A 17,677-nucleotide genomic window follows, 5' to 3' on the forward strand; every position below is an offset into this window, starting at 1 on the left:
CTTTTGGGAGGCACCTGAGGTTGGTTTAGAAGATTTGGTTTTAGAAGGTTTTGCCACTTGTGTGGACTGTTGATGGGCCTCTTCAACAGCCCTGATGGCAGAAAGCAAAGAAGATGAGGGTTGAGAAAGAGTAGTGGGAAAGCCATGTACCTCCTTTTCTCTTCCAGGCTCCATGGTTGGCAGGTACACCACCTCCAAGGAGGGGTATAGATTCATCCTAAAGAGATCTTTAAAGACTCTCTTTTCCTGCACAAAACTGGGAAGCTGGGCTTCCTTGTTAGTGATAACCAGCTTTTTATTGAGATGATTAGCCAGCATCATGAGAAATCTAACATAATAAATATTCCTAGGTCTACCAGTTTTATCACCTAGTTTCTCCCCAATTTATTGGATCATCAAACCACCAAAGTTGAAATATTCATTAGTCAAGTACATATAAAGCATTTGTAAAATTTGGGAAGTAAGAGCATTAAAATTACTAATTTTACCAGAGAATGCCTTAATAAATGCATCACACAAATAACTCCATTCTCTCCTAAGACCTCTTCTTTCTATTTTACCTAAGGCATCAGTTGGCAAAACATAATTCATAGCATTAAGTAAATTAACCAACTGAATATCACTAGGCAAAGATAAAACAGTGTCTTCAGGAATCTTAAAGCATGCTTTCATAACATCAGCATTAACAGAATGAATTTCATTATTAATAGAGAAGGTTAGAGTTTCATCCTCACTATTAAACTCTGCAGAGGTCCACATCTCCTCCACTATTTCATGGTAGATGGTAGGAGCTTCAAGCATAGCATGAGAGAGCTGGCTTGATTTGATGAAGTTCATCATCTTGTGGTATTCTTTCTCTTCTACCGCCCCAGTGTCAACAAATGACGCGAAGTTGTTCTTCTCATAGATGAAGTTTGTTGGTGAGGAGTATTTCTTCATGGGCGCCATTGCAGTTATAGAAAAAGCTTGAAGAAAAATTAGAGCTTGTTTTTGCACAGAGAGAGAAGAGCAGAGGGTTTATGAATTCGAAAGAGTGAGAAGAAAAGAAATGAAAATAAATTAAAACACTTAAATACTTTCTTAGAAAATTGCTGTGATTGGCTGAGAAATTACCGTTGAGAAGAAATTACTCTTATTGAACTCTACAAAAATTACACACACGATTGTATGTATAAAGTAGGAGAGAGACAAGAGAAACTTCAACGGCTCAGATCTGATAATGCTTTCAACGGATGAAATAAGCACCTCTTTAAACTTCCTATTCAACTGATGATGATCAGTTGAAAGTAATCTCAACTGCTGTCATCAGTTGATTGGAAAATAAGACAAGAGGATATTGTTTCAAACATCAGTTGAGACAATTTCATTAGTTCATCAGTTGAAGTATTACAGACTTTGTCCAGAATTATAATTAACTTAATTTTGATAAATTAAAATTAATCAAATTCTGACTGCCAAATTACAGAAAAATTCACTCTAAATTAGGAGAAATTTAACATACCTAATTTACTTACCAACCTTGTGAATGTGGATTCATCAAGAGGTTTTGTGAAAATATCTGCAATTTGTTCTTCACTTGGAACAAAATGCATTTCAACGGTGCCAGCCATCACATGTTCTCTTATGAAGTGATATTTGATGTCAATGTGCTTGGTTCTTGAGTGTTGAACTGGATTCTCAGTTATAGCAATAGCACTGGTGTTGTCACAAAATATTGGGATTTTTGAGAGATTTAAGCCATAATCAAGTAATTGATTTCTCATCCACAATAATTGTGCACAACAGCTTCCAGCTGCAATGTATTCAGCCTCAGCTGTAGAGGTTGATACAGAATTTTGCTTTTTGCTAAACCAAGAAATCAATCTGTCACCAAGAAATTGACATGTGCCTGTTGTACTTTTTCTATCAATTTTGCATCTTGCAAAATCAGCATCTGAATATCCAATTAGATCAAATCCAGAGTCTTTAGGGTACCAAATGCCAAGATTTGGTGTTCCCTTAAGATATCTGAATATTCTTTTTATAGCAATAAGATGTGATTCTTTAGGATCAGATTGAAATCAAGCACAGAGGCATGTAGAAAACATAATATCTGGTCTACTAGCTGTCAGATATAAAAGAGAACCAACCATGCCTCTATAATTAGAGATATCCACAGATTTCTCATTAGGTCTTAACTCTAATTTGGTGGCTGTTGGCATGGGAGTCTTAGCTTCTTTGCAATCCATTAAATCAAACTTCTTAAGTAGATCATAGATGTACTTAGTTTGATTTATGAATATACCTTTCTTTACTTGTTTAACTTGTAAACCAAAAAAGTAGGTGAGCTCTCCCATCATGCTCATTTCATACTGACTTTTCATTAGATTAGCAAACTTCTTGCAAAGTTTCTTATCTGTAGAACCAAAAATTATATCATCTACATAAATTTGAACCAGAATAAAGGCACCATTTACATTTCTGTAAATAGTGTTTTATCCACAGTTCCTCTGGAAAAATGATTATCTAACAAGAATTGAGATAGAGTGTCATACCATGCTCTTGGTGCTTGCTTAAGTCCATAGAGTGCTTTTAATAAAAAGTAAACATACTCTGGAAATTCTGGATCTTCAAAACCAGGAGGCTGACTGACATATACCTCCTCTTCAGTTCACCATTTAGAAAAGCACTCTTGACATCCATTTGATAAACTTTAAAGTTTGCATGAGCAGCATAGGCCAGGAAGATTCTTATTGCTTCCAGTCTTGCAACTAGTGCAAAGGTCTCATCAAAATCAATTCCTTCAGACTGAGAGTATCCTTTAGCAACAAGCCTTGCCTTGTTTCTGGTGACAACTCGATTCTCATCCACCTTGTTTCTGAATACCCACCTTGTTCCTACAATTGTTCTGTTTTTAGGTTTGGGTACCAGCTTCCATACATTGTTTCTCTCAAATTGATTTAATTCTTCTTGCATAGCAAGGACCCAATCAGCATCTTTGAGAGCATCTTCTATGACTTTAGGTTCATCCTGTGAAAGGAATGCACTATACAAACACTCATCTTGAGTTGCTCTTCTTGTTTGTACAGATGCATTTGCATCTCCAATAATTAGCTCAAAAGGATGATCCCTTGTCCACTTTCTTTGTGGTGGAAGTGATTGCCTTGATGATGTGGCTTCATTGTTGAAGTTCAGGTTTCCACGTTGGAAAGCTCCCCCTAAATTTGACATCTCATTATTTCTAGACTGATTGAAATTTTGAGACATTCTTTCAACTGATGATCCTTGAGGTGTTTCAACTGATCCCTCCAATGTAGTTTCAACTGATGCTTCAGTTGAATTTCCAATAGCAGTTGTTTCTTGGACCAGAGAGTCATCAGTTGGAACATTAATTCCAGGATTAATTCCAACATTCTGAATAATGTCATCACAATCATCATCACTATCATACAGATCACCTTCACCTTCATTCTCAAATCTGAGATTATCATGAAATCCTTCATCTGAGAATCCTTGAATCTTCTTATCATCAAAAACTACATGGATTGATTCCATAACAATGTTGGTTCTCAGATTGTATACTCTAAATGATTTTCCATTAGAATATCCAACAAAAATAGCTTCATCTGCCTTGGCCTCAAATTTTCCAAGATTTTCACCTTGATTTCTTAGAACATAACACTTGCATCCAAATACATGAAGAAAGCTAATTGTTGGCTTCTTTCCTTTGAAGAGTTGGAAGGGAGTTAGATTATGAGGTTTGGTAATTAGTGAAATGTTTTGGGTAAAACAAGCAGTATTCACAGCTTCAGCCCAAAAATAGGTTGGAAGTTGAGCTTCATTAATCATGGTTCTTGCAGCCTCAATAAGAGTTCTATTCTTCCTTTCAACAACACCATTTTGTTGTGGAGTTCTTGGTGCAGAGAACTCATGAATAATTCCCTCTTCTTCACAAAATTCTTTCATCACAGAGTTCTTGAATTCTGTTCCATTGTCACTTCTTATCCTTCCAACTTTGACATCTGGATTGTTGTTTAATGCCTTGATATGATTGATGATGTTTTTCCCAGCTTCATCCTTAGAGTGCAGGAAGAAAGTCCAAGTAAATTTAGAAAAATCATCAACAATCACTGGGCAATATTTCTTCTTTGAGATGGACATTATGTTGACTGGTCCAAATAAATCCATATGCAAGAGCTGAAGGGGCTTCACAATTGATGAAAGAGATTTGCTTTTGAAAGAGCTTCTCTTTTGCTTTCCAAGCTGACAAGCTCCACACAATCCATCTTTGGAGAATTCCAGCTTTGGTATACCTCTTACCAAATCCTTCTTAACTAACTCATTCAAGGTTTTGAAATTCAGATGAGACAACCTCTTGTGCCACAGCCAACTGTCATCTGAGCTTGCTTTACTGAGAAGGCAAGTGATAGATTCAGACTTTACAGAATTGAAGTCAGCTACATACACATTTCCTTTCCTTTGTCCAATCAGAGCCACATTGTTGTCATCTCCTTTAGTGACAACACATGCTGCAGGAGTGAAATTAACTTTGTAACCTTTGTCACAGAGCTGACTGATGCTAAGCAAGTTGTGCTTAAGACCAGACACCAATGCAACTTCATCAATGATGACATTCTCTTTTGCAATCAAGCCATATCCCATAGTATATCCTTTGTTGTCATCTCCAAAGGTAATGCTAGGGCCAGCTTTCTCCACAAACTTTGTGAGCAGGGAAGAATCACCAGTCATGTGCCTGGAGCATCCACTATCCAAGTACCACAAATTCTTCTTGTGGTTTCCCTGCACACATTTCACAAACAGATCAAGTTGATTTTGGTACCCAAATTGCTTTGGGTCCAGATTTGTTAGTCTTAACAGCTTTTCCCTCATTCTCAACTTTTCCCTTGGATTGAACTGGTTCAATCTTTGGTTTTGGTTGAGAGGTTGGAATGTCAACTTTGTTCTTAAACACAGGCCTTTGAGGTATGCATATATTGTTCATGCCATGCAAATTTGAATGGAATTGAGGCAAGTTAAAAGCATTGAAATATGGATTGAACATATATGGCATGCTTGGATGAGAATATGGATTGTGAGGCAATAAACCAGGCATCATATTCATGGCAGATAAATTCATGTGAGGAACAGATGTCAGAGATGTAATAGGAATAGGAAAAGATAAATTAGGAGCAGTCACAGTTTTACAATTAGCAGATAAATGATTTACACTACCACATTTACTGCAGGTTTTCCTAGGAGCACTTGCATTGGGAGTGTAATTGGTGTGCTTGTTAACTCCTATTTTACCATTTCTATTTCCCTTCTTCTTTTTAGTCTCTTCTGATTTATGCTCATTAGCATCCAACTTCTTCTTGTTCTTATTACTGGAATTAAGAGTGTTGTTAACACTATCACTTGTCTCAGAAGAACTATTCTCACCTTTAACAAAATTCTTTTTAATGGGACCATATTTCTTATTGAGCTTCTTGAGAACTTTCTTGTCAACTGGTGAGTTTTTGTTTAACTGATGACTCTCATCAGTTGAGACTTTGCTCTTCAACTGATGATCATCATCAGTATTCTCATCACTTGAACTGTTCTCAGATATCTCAAGAACTTTCTTATTCCTTTTCCATTCATTCTCCACAAAGGTTTCTCTACCTTGCATGTTGAGGATATTAGTGGAAACATCTCTCCCAGATTTCCATTTGGCAATAATCTCTTGTTCCTTATCAAGCTGTTTTCTTATGATCTCTTCTCTTTTCAGAACAACCAAGAGATCATCTTTGGTTGTCTGACACTCAATTTTCAGTTTCTCAAACTCAATAAATTGAGCTTCTAAAGCACTGTTTCTGTCACTAAGAAAGGTGTTAGCTTCCTTAATCCTACTATTTTCCTTAGTGAGAGATTTTAAAGAAACATGCAAATGATACAGTTCTGTAGACATTTCATTTATGGTAGCATTGCATTCATCTTTAGTTAACTCAACTAGGTTTGTAGTGAATACCTGACTACTGCTTCCAGTGTTTTCTTCTTGATCTGTGGAGTTGGCCATTAGAGCTAGATTGACAAACTCCTCCTCTTCATCAGAATCATCTCCAGCTGCCCAATCATCCTTTGTGATGAATGCTCTTTCCTTTTGTTTGAGAAGTTCATAATATTTCTTTTTATAGTCAATGTTTTCACTTGACCTCTTCTCAACTTTAGGCTTTCTGCACTCATTTGCAAAGTGACCTGCATTCCCACAATTGAAGCACTTGAATTTTGATTTGTCAACCATGCTTCTATCAGACTTGGGATTGCCTTTGAATGATTTTGCAGAATTGAAATTCTTTTTGAATTTTACTTTGGAGAATCTTCTTGACAGGAAGGCTAGATGTTCATCAATTCCATCACTTTCTTCAGCAGAATCACCTACATCTTTCTCTTTTCCTTTTACTTTGCTTGACTCTGAGCTTTCTTCTTTGACCAACTTCTCAGTTTCTTCAACTTGAGACTTTCCTTTGTCCTTGACAGTATCATCAAGAGATGCAACTAAAGCCACAGATGAATGTCCTTTCTTTTAGCTTTTCTCAATCTCTTCATCTTGCTCCATTTCAAGCTCATAAGTCTTTAAGGTTCCATACAGTCTCTCTAGAGTATAGTCTTTGAACTCTTGTGTGTTTCTGAGAGAGACTGTCATAGGTTTCCATTCTTTGGGAAGAGCTCTTAAGAACTTCAAATTTGAATCCTTAACTTGATATACTCTTCCAAAGAGCTTTAGACCATTTAACAATTTTTGAAATCTGTTAAAAGTATCACTCAAACATTCACCAGACTTGAAATGGAATGACTCATATTGTTGAATCAGAAGCTGCATTTTGTTTTCTCTTACTTGCTCATTCCCTTCACAGATGGTCCTGATGGTGTCCCAAACTTCTTTGGCACTTGTGCAGCTGATAACACTATCAATCATTTCTTGATCCAAACCATTGAACAGAAGGTTCATGGTTTTCTTGTCCTTGTGCACTTCTTCAGTATCTTCTTGAGAATACTCATGGATAGGTTTTGGAATCATTTTACCTACCATGTCTTCACCATCAGCTCCCATACTGGTGCAGACCTTCATTGGGACATGAGGTCCTTTTTCAATGCAGTTCACATAGCTTTCATCAATGGACAACAAATGCAAATGCATTCTCACTTTCCAGTGAAAATAGTTGTCTTTGTCAAGAACAGGAATCTTCACTCCAGCATCCTTCTTTCCCATCTTTCTTTAGCAGTGTTGATCTTTTTCCCTGTTTGTTGGGAACCTCGCTCTGATACCAATTGTTATTTTACACCAACTATAAGAAAGATTGTAGAAGGGGGGGTTGAATACAATCTTTTACGAATTAAAAGATTCAAGGAACAATACACCTAATCACAGTAAAACAGGAAACACCAAGTATTTAAAAATACGGGTGGATTGAATGATCCACCCGTGAGATTTTATATAGAAGAATCTATGGATTGATTACAATTCGCACAGCTGCTGGTTCATCACTCAAACAAGTTCTAACTCTCAGATTTTTCTCTCAAGTAATTTGAACAAGTTCAACTGATGCTTCTAACTTGGTTATATACTCCAAGTTTTACAAAGCTTTTAGCTAGATTACAAAATGCACTCTAATCTAAAAACAATGCTGCACAACTTTGTCTTATGTATGTTTTCTGATATGTCTTCATCTTTGACCATCATCTTGATTTGATCCAGATTGCATTACATAAGATAAGTATGTTTCTGCTTCTTCTTTATTTTCCTAATCAGGCTTCCATGTTTATTTTATTGTAATTCGATCCATGTGATTTGTCAGGCTTAAGCTCTAGTCGCTTTCAACTGCTCTTTTGCTCCATCAGTTGAAGGTTCAGGTTGCTTTCAACTGCTCTTGACTTTATCAGTTGAATGTTGTGCTAGGGTCATCAGTTGATCGAATTACAAACTTTATCAGTTGAATGCTGTTCCAGTCTCATCAGTTGAATTCCTTAGCATCATCAGTTGAACACTTTGTCTTCAGTTGAAAGCTTGATCTTCATCAGTTGAAACATGATCCAGTCTTCATCAGTTGAACAGTTACATCTTATCAGTTGAATATCCTTCACTTAGATGAAATTACATGGCATTGGATATTTACAGTTAGCCATCCTATTCTACCCATCCGTTGATAATTCCCAAGAATAAGAAAAATAACAATTACAACTGAAATTTGATAAAGATTCTAAATAAGATATGTTACAAAATGTTTATGTTATCATCAAAAATTATTGATTCCTAACAGAAGTGCTACGATAAATGAATGTCTATTCTCTGGTTTTCTATCTCAATTAGAACCAAAGAAAGTGGATGAAGCACTTGCTGATCCTGATTGGGTTCTTGCCATGCAAGAAGAACTCAATCAATTTGAGAGACAAGAAGTCTGGGCCCTTGTTCTAAGACCAAAGGGAAAGTCTACAATTGGAACTAGATGGGTCTTCCGTAACAAGTTACATGGTGATGGCATTGTTGTGAGAAACAAAGCCAGACTAGTCGCAAAAGGTTATTCTCATGAAGAAGGAATTGATTACGATGAAACCTATGCTCCAGTTGCTCATCTTGAAGCCATCAGAATATTTATTGCATTTGCTGCACCCTCCAACTTCAAGGTTTATCAGATGGATGTGAAAAGTGCATTTATGAATAGAAAGCTAGAAGAAGAAGTATATTTGGAACAGCCCCCTGGCTTTGAAAATCCAGAGTTTGCTGATTTTGTGTACTTCCTATTCAAAGCAGTCTATGGGCTCAAGCAGTCACCAAGGATGATAAGTGCATATTTTTGTATATTTTAAATGCCTAATTATTGCTTGTTCTCACTTATTTATTTGTTTATTTGTCTTTTTTGTAGGAATATTGCAAATGCTTGAAGAAATAAAAGAATAAAGCAAAAAAGAGAAAAAGATGGAAGAAAAGGATCATAGGGGAATATTCTCAAGGAAGCATCTAGATGGGACACTTACACTCCCCCTCTACCCTAATTTCCCCCTATAAATACACACCTCCCCATCATGTTTCAACCAACCTAGGATTTCATATTTTTAGTAGCCTCTCTTTTATGTAGTAGATCTAGTAGTAGCACTCTAAATTTGTAAACACTTTTATTATATCAATACAAGTATTCATTTTTGTTCTTAAATCTTGCTCTTTACTTTTACTTCTAGGCTATGAAATCTTCCTCTAACTACAAAAGGTTCAAATTTGTTTGTAGATTGGAAGGAGCCTAATTATATGTTTTAAGCTTGCATTTTTTAGTATTTAAATTGAGCCCCTTTTAATTCTCAATATTATTAGTGGGTTCAATGGTTTAGTATTCTAGATTTTGATTTTAGCTTGTAGTTTGATGGGGTTTTGTTAGAGACTTGGTAGATAAGCTAGTTTTGAAGTTTTGTGTGATTTGGAGTTAATTTGGTATGCTTTGGTGTTTCTCTTTGTTCTTGATTTTGGGGCTTTTTGGTGTAAATTTTATTTTATGATTTTGAATTGAGGTTAGTGGGTTTATGTTGGAAATATTATGTTTAGGCTAGATTTGAAATTTGGTGTAGTTGGGAGTTGATTTGGATATTGTTTTGGTCAAGAAATGGGTAGTTTAGGGGCTATTTAGTGTAGAATTTAGTGTCAAATTTGGTTTAGAGTTTAGTGGGGTTTGATTAGAAATATTTGGAATGGCTTTATTTTCCGGTCAAATCAATTTTCCGGCGAGATTTAAGCTATTCCGGGCACCTCATTTAGTTCCGGCGAGGATGTTCCGACGGTGCTCTGTTTTTTTTATCTCCCGTTTGATTTGCGTACACACAGTTCTACTGTTTGATTTGTTTATTCGCGTCTTTGTTACCTGCCTGCTGTCCGCGCATTTGTTTTGTTTTTTTTTCTTTTTTTTTTCTTTTATGTAATTATTATCTTTTCATTTAGTTAACTTGTTATTTAACGTGTTATTTAATAATTCAGTTTATTCAATTAGATTTTAGATGGTAATAAGTTATATTTAATTGTTAATTAGATAAATCAAAACAATCTCAAAATCTTTTGGTCTAATTTGATTAAGTTAAAAATTAAGATTTTCGCAAAAATAAATTTAGTCCTTGGAACGAATCTTATATTACTAAAACGGGATCGTGCGCTTGCGATTAATAAAGGTAACATTTCTAGCACATCAAGTTTTTGGCGCCGCTGCCGGGGATTAAAATTAATTTTTCACTCCTTTATTTTTAATCTTTCGGATTAGCTTGTTTTCTCACTATTTTTTGTTCTTTGTTTCGAGGAGGAATAGTCGGGATTCATGGAGTAAAGTGAACAAATTTTGCTCGGATTTGGAAGCTTGCTTTGGTATCTCGTATCTCTCCACTCTTATTTTTCGTTTTTATTTAGAAAATCACAAACAAATCTGAAAATTGAAAATCACAAAAAAAAATAAAAATTTTAAAATCCAAAAATATTAGTTAGAACTACATATGTGTTGCATCATGCATTTTTACACTTAGGGCACATCATTTAGATTTTAATTTTTTTGTTTTTAAATTTTCGTACCTATATTTGTGGTGATCGCTGGAGGACCCAAAGGTACGTTAATTTCTTTTCTCTAGATTAGGACACGCAGTGTAGAGCATCCATAGTTGTTTATAGCTTTTATTATCTCGTTGTGTGGTGCATCATTTTAAATAAATCTTAAGGGCAAAACCCACTCACAAGATAAGGGAAGGGATTTCATCACTCTTTCCTTGGCCCACAACAACTTAATTTCTTCATTTGCATTTACCTAGCCTTTAATAAAATTGAATTAGACGTTAGCCCCTAGGATTTCGCGCTCAACTAGGAAGGTACCTAAAAGACGAGGTAATCTTTAATTATTCCGACTTTTCGGTGTCTAGGACAAGCGAAAGCTTACCTGGCCGATTAAGGTTTGGTGTCTAAGCGCGGAGATTGGCCTCTTGGCAATGCCTGCTCCAAACTGGCCAGACCGGTCCGAATAATTTTGGATTTATCGAGTTTTTGGTGGTCCTTAACGTTAGGAGCAAGGTCTAGTTCATTTTTATTAGGGAACCCTAGAATTAAGTTTTTCTTTCACTTTTACACCCTTTCTTTTGTTTGTTTTATTTCTTCGCACTTATTTGCTACGTGTTTACTATCTAGTTTATGCGAACTACTTGGGTTAGGAGCGAGTCATCTAGATTAGTAAGGCCTATAATCGAGATTCCCTCGTCCCCTTCGGATTCCGATACCCTAGAAGTTCCAGAACCGATAGTTAAAATGGCGTTGTCTCTTAAAGACCGTTGTTACCCTTCTCGTTCCGCTCAACCATCGTGCATCACTCTTCCTCCCGTTAATGGGAATAATTTCGAGATTAAGGCACATCACATTAGCATGTTGCCTAAGTTTTTAGGGAGTGAAGGTGAGGATCCCTATCTTTTCATTCAAGAATTTGAGGAGGTTTGCGGTTTGCAAAAACTCCAACAATTGAGCGAAGACTCCATTCGGCTTAGACTAATCAACTTTGCTTTAAAAGAAAATGCTAAAAAATGGTTGTATAGTCTTCCCGTCAATTCTATTTCCACTTGGGAGGGATTTGTGGTAATGTTTCTTAAAAAGTATTTTCCAAACCATAAAACGACTCGAATTACAAATGAAATAAACCAATTCCATCAAAGGGAAAATGAGTCTTTTTGGAAATTCTTTGATCGTTTTAAAAATCTTTTATCACAATGCCCCCACCATGGAATAGAGAAATGGAGACTTTGTAAGATTGTGTACGAGGCCTTAGATAGTCAAACAACCGCGTTGTTAGAGTCTATGTGCCAAGGCAAATTCATGGAAAAAGATGAGGACCAAGGGTGGGAGTTTTTCGAGGACTTAGCCGAGAAAACAATGTTATGGGAGTCCACCAGGGAACCTAAAAAGTCGATCGAGGCGTCTAGCTCTAGGGGTTTGCACTCGATAGGAAACAATGTGGCAACCGATGCCAAATTAGCAACCCTTACTAAGAGACTCGAAGCTTTGGAGTCTCATAGTGGCCCTTCACCTTTGCCTATGTTCCCGAACTATAATGCTTCCCATCCCGAGATCCAACAATCTCATGATTTTGAGCAAGTGAACGCGATGTTTCAACCTAAGTCTAGAAATGATCCTTTTGCACCAACCTACAACCCCGGGTGGAAGAATCACCCGAATTTCTCGTGGAACCAAGGTCAAAACTTTCAAACTCCACAACCCAATTTCCAAAGGCCCAATCCTAACTCTTTTCCGAATTATCAAAACCCGAGTCAAGCTCCGTTAAATCCTCCCGGTTTTAATGATTCGGATAAGAGACTCAATTCCTTAGAAAAGAGCATAGAGGCCTTAGTGAAATCGCAAACTAACTTGACCCAATCCCAACAAACCTTCATGCAAACTTTAACTCAAGATAGGCAACTTTTGCATTCTAATGTGCAAGCCGTCTCTAAGTTAGAGTCCCAATTGAGTCAATTAGCAAGCACATTGTGTGAGCGAGAAAAGAACAAGTTCCCGAGCCAACCGGAGCCGAACCCAAAATTTCCACTTAATCAAAGACCCCCGGATAATGTGCATTCGGTCATTTCTCTTAGGTCGGGTAAACAAGTTGATACCCAAGTTGGTGAGAACCTCGGTAAGAAAAGGGATTCGACTTCTAATCCAAGTCCACCCCGCACTACCATTAATCATGACAAACCCGAGTGTTCAAAAGCCCGTGAGGAGTCGAGTGACCCAAACCCGGAACCCGAGTTGCAAAGTGAAGTAGTCTATAAACCGAGAGTCCCTTACCCACAAAGACTTATTTCACCGAAGCAATCGGCTCAAATGGAGAAGATTTTGGAAGTGTTTAAGCAAGTCAAGGTCAACATACCCCTTTTAGATGCAATTCAACAAATTCCCTCGTATGCTAAGTGTCTTAAGGAGTTATGTACCCATAAGAGAACCAACCATGTCCCTAAGAAAGCTTTCCTTACATCTCACATTAGTTCGATTCTCTCAAACCAAATTCCCGTGAAATACAAGGATCCCGGTTGTCCTACAATTTCATGTGTCATAGGAGAAACTTTTGTGGATAAGGCGTTACTTGATTTAGGGGCTAGTGTTAATCTCCTTCCATATTCTGTCTACCAAGCTTTAGGTTTAGGGGAGCTCCAACAAACCAATGTCACACTTCAATTAGCCGATCGATCCGTGAAAATTCCTAAGGGAATGATCGAGGATGTGCTAATTAAAGTAGGTGATTTTGTATTTCCCGTAGATTTTGTCGTCCTAGAGACCGAGCCGGTGAGGAACCCGAAGAATCAAATTCCCATCATCTTAGGACGACCCTTTTTAGCTACATCCAACGCGTTGATTAATTGTAGGAACGGCTTAATGAAGCTAACATTTGGCAACATGACAATCGACCTCAACATCTTTCATGTGGGGAAACAATCCGATGATTTCTATGATCAACCTATGGACGTTAATCTAATTGATGAAATAGTTGATCAAGATCTCATGAATCCCAAAGATGCCCTTGAATTTTGCTTAAAACATTTTGGAGAGGATTGGGATGTTTCCGACTACATACATGAGGTCAACCAAATGTTAGAATCCACCATTCCTACAACGAGTCAAGAGCGTGATGTTGAACCCGAGCCTTTGCCATCTTCTAATAAAACCGTTGAGTCACAACCGCCGGAAGTAGAACTCAAACCTCTTCCCGACACTCTTAAGTATGCTTTTCTAGGTCCTAACGAGTCATATCCCGTTATCATTGCCTCTAATTTGACTATGTCACAAGAGGAAGAACTTTTAGAAATCCTTAGAAAGCATAAGGGAGCGATAGGGTGGAGCATTTCGGACATTAAAGGAATTAGCCCGGCGATTGTTCAACATAGGATTCATTTGGTAGAAGATGCAAAGCCCGTGAGAGAACCTCAAAGGAGGTTGAATCCTCCCATGATGGAGGTAGTTAAGAAAGAAATTCTTAAGTGCTTAGACAATGGGATCATCTATCCAATTTCCGATAGTAAGTGGGTGAGTCCCGTCCATGTAGTGCCTAAGAAGTCGGGCATTACTTTGGTGACCAATGAGAACAATGAACAAGTTCCAACACGTGTCCAATCCGGTTGGAGAATGTGTATAGACTTTAGGAAGCTCAATGCCGTCACTAGGAAAGACCATTTTCCTTTGCCCTTCATCGATCAAATGCTAGAGAGGTTAGCGGGTCATGCTTTCTATTGCTTTTTAGATGGTTATTCGGGATATTTTCAAATCCCGATTGCTCCCGAAGACCAAGAAAAGACCACCTTCACTTGCCCTTTTGGAACCTTCGCGTATAGACGCTTAGCTTTCGGCCTAACCACAGGCCCATCCACGTTCCAAAGGTGTATGACTAGCATTTTCTCGGAAATGATAGGTGACTTTCTAGAAGTCTTCATAGATGATTTTTCCATCTTTGGACCATCTTTTCACCAATGCCTTAACAACTTAGATCGAGTGTTGAAAAGATGTGAGGAAACGGATCTAGTTTTAAATTGGGAGAAATGTCATTTCATGGTTAAGGAGGGAATCGTTTTAGGACACAAAATTTCTGAAAAAGGGATCGAAGTAGACAAGGCTAAGGTCGACCTAATAGCTAATCTCCCTCCTCCCAAGTCCGTTAAGGAAATTCGTTCTTTCCTTGGACATGCGGGATTTTATCGTAGATTCATCCAAGATTTTAGCAAAAAGGCCCGACCTTTGACCAACCTTCTAGCTAAGGATGTCAAATTTGAATTCACAAGCGAGTGTGTTCATTCTTTCGAAGACCTTAAAAGAGAATTGACTTCAGCCCCGATCATGAAGTCTCCCGATTGGAGCCAACCTTTTGAGCTTATGTGTGACGCATCCGATTATGCGATAGGAGCGGTTTTAGGACAACGAATAGATAAGAGGCCTCATGTCATTTACTACGCTAGTAAGACCTTAAATGATGCCCAACTCAATTACTCTACCACCGAGAAGGAGCTTCTAGCCGTAGTCTTTGCCTTAGAAAAATTTCGCTCTTATCTTATCGGGTCCAAAATCATTGTTTACACCGACCATGCCGCTCTTAAGTACCTTTTCTCGAAAAAAGACTCAAAAGCCCGCTTAATTAGATGGGTGTTGTTGCTCCAAGAGTTTGACTTAGAGATTAGGGATAAGAAAGGTTGCGAGAATGTCGTCGCCGATCATCTCTCTCGATTAGTGGTTGAATCCACTAACGACTTGCCCCTAAGCGAGTCATTTCCCGACGAACACCTTCTCTCAATTTCCACTCTTCCTTGGTTCGCCGACTTAGTCAATTACTTAGCAACCGGTGACATTCCCTCGACATGGTCCAAAAATGATAAAGCCAAGTTCTTTTCTCAAGTGAAACATTTCTTTTGGGACGACCCGTATCTCTTTAAACATTGTCCCGATCAAATCATTAGGAGGTGTGTCCCAAATAGTGAGTTTCATAGCATCCTCTCGTTTTGTCACGATCAAGCATGTGGAGGTCATTTTAGTGCGAAGAAGACCGCCGCTAAAATCCTCCAATGCGGTTTTTATTGGCCTAGTTTGTTTAAGGATGCCGCCGAGTATTGTTCCGCATGTAGTAGGTGTCAACATCTAGGAAGAATCACTAGGAGGAACATGATGCCTATGAGCCCAATCCTTGTTATAGAGCTCTTTGATGTGTGGGGCATAGATTTCATGGGCCCATTTCCTAATTCGTTTGGCCACCTTTACATCCTTCTCGCGGTTGATTACGTTTCTAAGTGGGTAGAAGCCATCCCGACCCGGTCCAATGACAACAAAGTTGTCCTACGATTTCTTAAAGAGAATATCTTTTCTCGATTTGGAACTCCTAGGGCTATCATTAGTGACCAAGGGACGCATTTCAAGAACCGTCAATTCGAGTCACTTCTTAAGAAGTACTCCATCACTCATAGGCTTGCTACCCCTTATCATCCTCAAACTAGTGGCCAAGTAGAGGTGTCAAACCGGCAAATTAAGCAAATCTTAGAAAAGACGGTCAACTCGAATAGGAAGGATTGGTCCACCAAGTTGATAGATGCCTTATGGGCCTATCGGACCGCCTTTAAGACCGTCTTAGGAATGTCTCCTTATAGACTCGTGTATGGTAAAGCTTGCCATTTGCCGGTTGAGTTAGAGCATAGGGCCATGTGGGCCATTAGAGAATTGAACTTCGACTTACCCACCGCCGGTAGTCATCGGAAGTTGCAATTGACCGAGTCGGACGAACTTAGAAATGATGCCTACGAAAACGCTAAAATTTACAAAGAGAAAACTAAGGCCTTCCATGATAAGACCATTTTGAGAAAATCCTTTTCTCCCGGCCAAAAAGTTCTTCTCTACAATTCTAGGCTTCATTTGTTTCCCGGTAAGTTGCGTTCTAGATGGGACGGTCCTTACATTGTTCAAGTTGTGTTTCCTCACGGTGCTGTTGAAATTCAGGATCCTAAAAATGGTAATGTTTTCAAAGTTAATGGTCAACGTCTTAAACCATTTTTAGAATTGCCTGTTGATTCGAAGGAAGAGGTCATCCACCTCATCGACCCTTGATCATGTAAGTTGCTTCAGTAGTTAATAAAAATCCCTTCATCTCCTATTCAGGTATTTTTCCTCTTTACTCTCTCATTTCAATTCTCTTTTGCATACATTGAGGACAATGCATGATTTAGGTATGGGGAGGGCTTTAGTGTAATTCTTAAAAAATGAAAATCCCTAAAAAATGAAAAATTAGAAAATCCAAAAAATAGAGATGTTTTAGCTAAGTTGTCTTTCCCTCACTCGAACTTTAGGAGTAGTTGGTGTTTAGCATGTTTTCGAAAAGTTTATATATGTAGTGTCTTTTAGATAATTTGAACGTAGTTGAGTAATGTTGTCTTTTTGAAACTTGTATCGACCGATTTGTACTTTAAATTCCAAGATGGCACACACATTTGCACAAGACCTTTGATGGAGAGATTGTCTAGTGATATTATTCGATACCTGAGAGAGAACCCACATGTTGAAACAATGTCGAATCGAACCTTTGCGAATAAAAAAAAATAGAAAAAGAAAAAAAAGAATAACTACTTCAATACCCATTGTTCTTTATAGATAAAATCTTTAGATAAATGGGCAAAAGTAGATTGGCTAGTCTCGTTTTGTGGCCTTTGTTACTCGAGTTATTAAGTCCGTCGGGGGATTTCAAAACCTAGTGCCCTAAGACCGTTTGGTTTGGGAGTCACTGACCTAAAGCTCGCTACATGGGTAACATTGTTTGCCTAAGAAAACGGACAAAATAAAGTCAATGCAAAAAAAAAAAAAAAAAAAAAGGAATAAGAGTTTGTGAAGTTTGGCTAGATATTTGTTTCGATAGAGATTGGGTCAGTTCAAAATTGGTTGAAAAAGAGAAAATGTTATTAGACGATTAGGATCCATCAAAGGCCTTAAATTACTTACACTCCTTGGATTTCTAGTAAATCTTTGTGTCGATTCAAGTAGATTAGAGACAACTGTATCTTGATTATTAGTAGATGAGTCTTTAAGTCGTATTTTCCTTAAAAACGCCTTTTGTTAACACCAATGAAATTAGAGTAGAGTCGAGTAGACACTTGCTAGAATGTCTCGAAGATTTTATGGGTATATCTTCTGTTAACCCTTAGG

General features: G+C 37.8%; 1 protein-coding gene across 1 annotated transcript; it reads left to right on the top strand.

Annotated features, from left to right (window-relative positions):
- Positions 1 to 10,181: 10,181 nt before the first annotated feature.
- On the top strand, positions 10,182 to 17,346 carry LOC135151977 (uncharacterized). The gene has a single exon (XM_064091257.1). It carries the CDS (start codon positions 11,162 to 11,164, stop codon positions 16,586 to 16,588), a length of 5,427 nt encoding a protein of 1,808 aa, XP_063947327.1. The 5' UTR covers positions 10,182 to 11,161; the 3' UTR covers positions 16,589 to 17,346.
- Positions 17,347 to 17,677: the final 331 nt, after the last annotated feature.

The sequence above is a fragment of the Daucus carota genome, chromosome 4 (genome assembly GCF_001625215.2).
Source record: "Daucus carota subsp. sativus chromosome 4, DH1 v3.0, whole genome shotgun sequence".
Taxonomy (NCBI): domain Eukaryota; kingdom Viridiplantae; phylum Streptophyta; class Magnoliopsida; order Apiales; family Apiaceae; genus Daucus; species Daucus carota.

Excerpts from the sequence above, each read along its gene's own strand:
- LOC135151977 (XM_064091257.1), top strand. The coding sequence starts at position 11,162 with ATGCGAACTACTTGGGTTAGGAGCGAGTCATCTAGATTAGTAAGGCCT.